The sequence below is a fragment of the Orycteropus afer genome, unplaced genomic scaffold, assembly GCF_000298275.1.
Source record: "Orycteropus afer afer isolate SDZICR_OR568_19922 unplaced genomic scaffold, OryAfe1.0 scaffold00113, whole genome shotgun sequence".
Classification (NCBI taxonomy): Eukaryota; Metazoa; Chordata; class Mammalia; order Tubulidentata; family Orycteropodidae; genus Orycteropus; species Orycteropus afer.
The window spans coordinates 6,525,511-6,533,845 of NW_006921700.1; the positions used below are offsets into that span (position 1 = coordinate 6,525,511).

Here is an 8,335-nt window from a genome sequence, read left to right on the forward strand (position 1 = left end):
TGCGACTATGGTCCCAAGCCCGCAGGTTCAACTACTCGGTCCCTCTGGGTAGCTGGCTGTGACCAAGCAGTGACCGGCTTGTGGCACCTTCAAAGCCAGTAGCATAGCATCTTCTGGTTCCTCTCTCTGCCTCTGCTTCTGTTGTCACATCTTTTCCTCTTTCTCCTTCCACTGCCACACTGCCATCTAAGGACCCTTGTGATTTCAGTGTGTCCCCCATCTCAAGATCCTTAATCACAGCGGCAAAATCCCATTTGCCCTGTAAAGTAACATATTCAGAGGTTCTAGGGATTACAGGGTGGGGATCTTTGGGGGACCATTATTTGGTCACCAACCAAAACCAAAGCCACTGCCATTAAGTCAATTCCTACTCATAGCTGCCCTGTAGGACAGAGTCGAACTGCCCCATAGGCTTTCTAAGGCTGTAAATCTTTACAGAAGCAGACTGCCACATCTTTTTCCCTTGGAGCAGCTGGTGGGTTTGAACTGCCAACCTTTTGGTTAGCAGCTGAATGCTTTAACCACTCACTGTACCACAAGAACTCCTTTATTCTATCACAAAAAAAAAAAAACCTCAAACCAAACTCACTGCCATTGAGTCGATTCCAATTCATAGCGACCCCCTTTGGGTTTCTGAGGTGGTAAATCTTTACAGAAATTAATTGACCAGTCTTCCTCCCAGGGAGTGGCTGGTGGGTTTGAACCACCAACTTTCTGGTTAGCAGTCAAATGCTTTAGGCACTACGCCACCAGGGGCTTTAAAAAATGGTGTTCTGTATGTATACTTCTGCAACTTGCTTTTTTCACTCAATATTATATTTCTAAGCTTCATCTTTGAGTTGATCCCATATTTACTTAGCCCTTCTCCTGCCAATGGACTTTTTGTGTGTCAAAATACAGCAAATGGCACTCCCATCCCAGTTTCCAGACATAATGATCAGTGAGGTTGGTTACATTCTTCTCATTGTGCCAACACTCTCATTATTTCTGTTCTAGTTGTTTCACTTCCATTTACTTAATCTCAGTGTCCCCCAACCTTCTCATTTATACTTTAAAATAGCTCTTGACCTTTTGGTCTTATATATATATATATTCTAAACACAAATACTCAAGGGTGACATTTGGGCTAAACTGTTACTGAGTTTGAAGGTGACTTCAGGGGATAGTTTCAATTCAAGATTTGAAGAGCAACTCAGGGCCATAGTCTCGGGGACTCCTTCAGCCTCAGTGGGTCCAGTAAGTCTGGATTCTTTAAAGATTGGAAGTTCTGTTCCACATTTTTCTCCCTTTTTATCAGGATTTATTGTGTTCTGGATAAGAATGTTCAGGAGTGGTAGCTGGGCATCTAGTTTTGGCCTCAAGGTGCAGGAAGCAGTCGTATGTAGTGCCAATGGACTTTTGCTCGCTGCCTCCTTCAGACCTCAGCTCCAACATCACTTCCTCAGGGAAACCTCCTGACACCCAGACAAGGGGAGGCCCCCTGTTGTTTCAGAGCAAGAGCCTGTCATTGAAATCCTGTAAGGTAGCTTGTAGCGGCATATTGCAGATAATGGTCTCTCTGCCCCATGTGACTGGAACTTCACTGAGACCAGGACCGTTTGCCCTCCCTGTGTCTGGCACGGAGCAGAAGGACCTGGCTACAGACATTCTACCCAGCTGGCCGCCTTTTGCAGCCCTCTGCCATGTGATCACCATCCCTCTTTCCCCTTCCCTTCGCCCACTCCCCAGTGCCACCTGCAGACTGACTGACCACCTGCCGTTGGCTGCCTTGTTTCTTCTTCAGGTGCAATCTGCCCCCCATCTCAGAGAAGTACACCATGGATGTGGGTGTAAAGACGGACGTGGTCACTGTGAACCCCAGCATCATCACAGAGAGGTCAGTGGCCCTCTTTCCAAGGCTGCACCTTCCAATATGGTAGCCCTTGGTCACGTGTGGCTACTGACTGCTTGAAATGTGGCTGGTACAGACCAAGATGTGGTACCTGTAAAATTCACACCAAATTTCAGAGACCTCGTGAAAAAGGAATGCAATGTATTTCATTAATCTTTTATACCAATTACATTGTTGAAAATAGTATTTCAGGTAACTCAGGTTAAATAAAATATATTATAAAATTAATTTCACTTGTTTCTATTTACTTAAATAGAAATATTGCACATTATTTAAAGATTTATTTTCTATATTGTTGGTTGCCACGGAGACAGCTCTGACTCCTGGCAACCACATGTGTGCAGAGTAGGACTAGGGTTTCATGGCTGTCCCCTCTCAGCAGCAGATTGCCAGGCCTGTTTTCTGAGGCACCTCCAGGTGGGTTTAAATGGCCAAAACGTATTTACTGAATATTATTTAAATAGAAAAACTTGTTAGTAGAACATTGAAAACAACACACGTAGCCTGCAGTACATTTCTTTTGGACAGTGCTAGTCTAGATTGTCCTCAGCTAGAGTTGGGTCTCTGGTAGCATAGTGGCTAAGACACTTGCCTGCTAACCAGGCGGCTGGCGGTTCAAACTCACCAGCCACTCCTCGGAAGGAAGGTTGGGCAATCCTACTATCCGTAGTGATACTGCCTTGGAAACCCAAGGAGGGGTCGCTATGAGTTGGGTTTGACTCATGGCACATAACAACAACAGAGTTCGGTCAGTTTTCCAGGGCGTGACCAGGGCCATGGCAGACCCTATGCAGGGTGTGACCTGGTGGTACTGAGCAGAAGCCTTGAGCAAAGATCCTGCCCCACCCCCTTCCTAGACCCTTCAGGGGAGGGGACTAATGTTGCAACTCCAGCCCTGGCCAATCCACCGTCCCCGGTCAGTTGAAGCAGTGAAGCAGCGTAAGAGAAGGGGACAGAGTTGTTAAACTGGATCAGATGCTCAGGGAACGCCTGTTTAAGAGGAAGAAGCAAGGTCACATGAAGGGACCTTGAGAGAGCTGTAAGATGAGCTGGAAGGGCTGCTGACTGTAAAGAAAGGTGTGTGAGATAGATACATCCGGAGGCTGGGGGAGGGAGGGGCAGAGGCAAGAGGCACAGCTGCTTTTGGTGGGTGTTCCTGGGAATCTTGGGGAAGACAGTGCAGGTGAGTGGTGTGAGTGCCCCCCCAACCACGTCCCCACTGAGTGGCCCCTGCAGCCATACACTGGCTATCTGGGTTCTCACTGTGCTCTCCCAGCACCTACTTACAAAATACAGCTCTCCCCAAGAGAAGGTTGGGTGTTTACATAGTGAAGTGAATGAAGTGAGACAAGGCAGAGGTCATAAGCCCTTGTGTCCTTTGAAAAGACCCTAAGGTGCCCGGGTGGGGGAAGCCAGGGGCTCTGGGGCATGGAGGGTTGGGCACAGGCTCCTCACGCTGTCGGCCTCTCCAGGTTCCACAAGCTGGAGAAATGGCGGCGGCCCTTCTACCGCGTGCTGCAGGTCTACCAGAACGCGTCCGTGCTGCTGCCTGCCTTCTACAACACGCGCAACACCGACGTGTCCATCCGCGTCAAGTACGTGCTGGACGACTTCGAGTCGCCGCAGGCCGTCTACTACTTCCACCCTCAGTACCTGGTCAACGTGTCGCGCTACTGGCTCAGCCTGGGCGTGCGCGCCAAGCGCATCAGCACCGGTCTCATCCTGGCCACGGCGGCGCTGGAGCTCTGTGAGGAGGTGCACCTCTTCGGCTTCTGGGCCTTTCCCATGAACCCCTCGGGCCTCTACATCACCCACCATTACTACGACAACGTCAAGCCCCGGCCTGGCTTCCACGCCATGCCCTCCGAGATCTTCAACTTCCTGCACCTGCACAGCCGAGGCATCCTCCGTGTCCACACGGGCACCTGCAGCTGCTGCTGATGGCGGCGCCAGGATGTCCAGCCCACACTCCCGGACGCCGGAACCTTCTCTCCTCTTTTGCCTACTGGTGGGACTGGGAGCTGCAGGCCAGGCAGTGGGCGGAGCCTGGCGATGAGGGAGCCCCGCCCTCAGTTCAGCTTGGGTCCCAGGGAGGCAAGGGTGGGAGGTGGGGCCGAGGCAGCCCTGGGCCTCCACCAGTAGGGGAGCGTGCCGCTCGCCCACACCCCAAGATCAGGAGCCCCTTGGGGGCTGCAAGTGAATAAAGCACATTTCCACTCAGTTTTAACCATTGAGAGAGCACAAGTATAGTGGCTTTGTCACAGCTGAAGGAAGGCCCTACGGGGAGTGGAAAAGAGACAGCACTTTGGAGCACAGTCAGGGTTGAATTCAGACTTTCGGGTTCCTGACTTTTACACCGAGGCCTCAGGCACATATTGCTGTCTAGAATCTCAGAGCTACACGGCCAACCCGACAGCCACACCTTCCTGCAAAGAGTGCCTCAGAGAGGTTCAGGGACTTATATGCTACGTCACACCAACAGGCTGAGCTTATTAAGTCACATTGTGGTAGATAATGCAGGGCTGTGTTAGGATCGTCTAAGCCACCATCCGCCCTTGCAGATACTTCCTGGGACACAGTCAGCCTTGGTGCCTCCAGGTCTAATCCTGCGTTTGATCTTTTGATGAGAAGGAAATAAACCAGACCAGCCATTTGCACTAAGGTTTCTAAGCCCATGTTATCGACTCAATAAGTACTCAGCAATTTGCTTCCTTCTTATTTTCAGCTCCGTTTTAACCAGGAGTTATTTATAAGATCTCTGTCTCTTTATGTTCCTGAACACATCAGAATCCTGCTTGATCGTATTCTGGCTTCCGGGCTGGAAACGCTGGCATCAGACGACTATCTACAGAAATAGCGCCTATGGCAATTAGTTTTAAATTGCAGAATGATCTCTCACAGCTGGTGATGGAAACTGGGATGGAGAATAGAAGCTGCTCATTGCACACACATACACACCCCAGTGGCACCAGGGCACGTGTCATACCCGCCATGCTGTAGATAAGCTTCAAGCTGACACGTAACGTGGGGAGCACAAGTGAGGGAGTGAGTCATGGCGTCTGACACCAGCGTCACCAGGGCTTCCACTGTAAAGGAGGGATTTCCTGTCACACAGCCTGGCCAGCTCACCTGCATGGACTCACAGGGCCTGAGCTTTGGTGCCTAGGCCAGGAAGTGTTAACATGGCATTCACACCTGAAATTCATGCCCTGGGTTCAGTTTGCTTCTCCTGGGGTAACAGGGGTGGCAGTAGTTGTTTGGTGCTGTGGAGTTGGTTCTGACTCAGTGACCCCATATACAATGGACTGAAACACTGCCGGGTCCTGCACCACCTCACCATCTGTGCTATGTTTGAGCCAGTTGTTGGAGCTACTCTGTCAGTCTGTCTTGTTGAAGGTCTTCCTCTTTTTTGCTGACCCTCTACTTTGCCAAGCATAATGTCCTTCTCTAGGGACTGGTCCTTCCTGATAACATGTCCAAAGTATGTGAGACAAAGTCTCACCAGCCTCACTTCTAAGGAGCATTCTGACTGTACTTCTTCCAGGACAGAACTGCATGTTCTTCTGGCAGTCTATGGTGTAGTCAATATTCTACATCAACACCATAATCCAAATCCATCAATTCGTCTTCCTTATTCATTGTCCAGCTTTTGCATGCATATGAGGTGACTGAAAATATCATGGCTTTAGTGAGGCACACCTTAGTCCTCAAAGTGACTTATCTGCTTTTCAACATTTTAAAGAGGTCTTTTGCAGCAGATTTGCCAGATACAATACACCATTTGATCTCTTGACTGCTTCTTCCATTGGTGTTGATTGTGGTTCCAAGTAAAATGAAATCCTTGACAATTTCAATCTTTTCTCCATTTATCATGATGTTGCTTAATGGTCCAATTGTGAGGATTTTTGTTTTCTTTTTGTTAAGGGGTAATCCATACTGAAGACTGCTAGTCTTTGATCTTCATCAGTGAGCACTGCAAGTTCTCTTCCCTTTCAGCAAACAAAATTGTGTCATCTGCATAGTATAGGTGCCTAGTAGAACTTAGCTTTGTGCAATCATAGAATGTTAGTGTTGGAAGGATCTTCAGCCAACCTAACTTTCTTCCTCCCTTCCTTCCACTCTTTCCTTTCCCTTTTCTCTCCATCCCTCCCTTAAACATTTCCAAAAACCTATTCTGTGTTGGTCTGGGTTGGGCTCAGGAAGTCCTGATGACAAAGGCGTTACCCCGTCTTCTGGAGGTGAGGATGGGCCATAGACAAATCCCAGTGCCATGTGGGTGCTCTGGGAGATGACCAGGATCTGTGCAGGCACAGAAGGGGTGGGGCCTTTTCTCTGGTCACCTCACTTTAAAATTGTTGCGAAGCAACAGGCCCAGCCAGTGAGAGGAGAGTGCAGACTCCATCCCGGCTCCAGGCTCCCGTCAGGGCTCCTTTCTTGGCAAAGCCTCTTCATCTTGGCTTGTGTTTCATGTGGGTGGTCGTTAGGGGGCACACGCTCTGTGCACACCACTGTGCTAGTTGCTCATCTTCTGTTTGCCTTCTGAGCTCTGGGCTGGCCCTGTGGCTTATGTGGCCTAGGGGAAATCTCTGGCTGCTCTGAGCCTCAGTCTGCTTGTCTGTAAAGTAGGGCTAGGCTTGTGTGTCCTGTGTGCCATGCAGAGAGGAGGGGAGTGGGCAGTGAAGCTAAATAGATCCAAGCCCTTTATAAACTGGGAAAGACCATCCAAGGACAGCAGATGCTATGATTGCTTGGCCTCTGCTTACATCTCCCAAGGAAGGAACTTCTGGGCAAGGTTCCAGTGAACTGAGGTTCCCAGCCACTTGTGATTAATTGAGCCCAGTTCTTGAAACCATGGAATGTTGGAACTAGATGGCTCTTTAAGTCCATTTTGTCCCACTAGGAAACAGGCCCAGAGAGCAGAAGTGACCTGGGTCAACTCATGCCTCAGGCACCTTCTGAGTAAAGAAGAGCAAATCAGTTTTCCATCAGCTGTGTGGACAACATTCCTCCACTGGGAGGCCCTTGGGTAATATTTATGGGCCAGATGGATCAGTCAGATGGACATCAGGTCCCCAAAGCTGAGGCTGTTGGGATTGGTATCTGCCTCAACCAGCACCCTCCTTGGGGCTCTGTATGTAACATGCGGACTCACCCCATGGAGGAGTCCAGAGACCTGGCTTGTGGTCCCATTTCTGCCTGTGGGACCTGGGGCAGATCCCTTCTACTTCTAGCAAAAGTCTCTAGGGTCCCTACAATCTCTAAATCTGTAGTTTTTTTTTTTTTTTTAAAGCATTCATCAGGTATGGATCTAAGCCATAAATAACAATATTTATTATCACAATAGCTGAGATTGGCCATGCTCCTATTCTGTGCCAGGCCCTGTGCTGAGCACTTTCCCTGCACATCTGTAATCATCACAAGACCCCTTTGTGGGCGGAAATGGGTGATTTGGGGGCATGCCTGAGGTCAGGCATCGTCCCTGCTCTAGGGACACATGTTTCAGGAAGCTGTCATGGATCCAGGAGGTGGTCTCTGCTCATCTGGTACCCCTTCAGTCCTGTCCCTGGCAGCAGCACCAGTCTCCCTGCCCCCTCTCACACAGTGGAATGTGTGCTATCTGATGATGTAGGGCAACTGAGGCCATCTCCACACTTTGCAAGTAAGGAGAGATACCCAGAGAGGGTACGTGTAAAGTGACAACGTGTGGAGTGACTTACCCAAGGCCACATGGCCAATTAGTAGATCACCTGAGACTCACCCAGTCTCCTGGCTTTCAGGTCATGCTCTTTTTCCTGAAGTCTGCAATAAATCATATAGCCATAATTGGTAGAATGGGGCAATTTACTTCTGTAAAGATTTACAGTCTTGGAAACCCAATGGGGGTTGCTGTGAGTCGGAATCAACTCTATGGCAGTGAGTTTGGTTTGGTTTTTCGGTTTGGTAGGAAAAGCATGCTTCAAAGGTTAGAGAGATCTAGGCACTGACTTGGAAGCTCTGCCGTGTTCCTCACTTCAGTAACCATCCATCCCTTTGTACGGCATAAACTACCTGCACCATTCTGATGTAAGAGAAATTAATACCCCACAAACAAAATAACCTTCATGCCTTCCTTTGTGCTAAACCCACTGCTTCAGGCTTGAAAGGCAGTGAAAACAAGTAAATGACTTAGTGCTTAGCCAAGCAGAAAGGAAGGTGGCTCAAGGTCAGACGCAGCCTCAGAGGCTGGTTCAGCAACGCTGGTGCCGCAACTCTGCCAGCTCATTACCTGATGCTGCAGAGAGCACTCAGGCTGGACTTTGCTGAGCCAGGGAAGGAGGTAGGGGTGGTGCTTTCCGACAGGGGAGGGAGAGCAGAGTGCTGGCTACAGCCAGTCACTCAACACACATTGGTCAAGTGTTCCTTTGGTGCCAGGCATGATGCTAGGCACCAGGGAGCTGTGGCTCT

At 49.5% G+C, this 8,335-nt stretch overlaps 1 protein-coding gene across 1 annotated transcript in view; it reads left to right on the forward strand.

Moving 5' to 3' along the window:
* Positions 1-3,832, forward strand: part of ST8SIA5 (ST8 alpha-N-acetyl-neuraminide alpha-2,8-sialyltransferase 5) — a 104,938-nt gene extending 101,106 nt beyond the window's left edge. The window contains exons 7-8 of the mRNA XM_042781386.1: positions 1,784-1,876; positions 3,364-3,832. Of these exons, the coding sequence (XP_042637320.1) occupies positions 1,784-1,876; positions 3,364-3,832 (562 nt within the window). The remainder of the gene's footprint in view (positions 1-1,783; positions 1,877-3,363) is intronic.
* Positions 3,833-8,335: the final 4,503 nt, after the last annotated feature.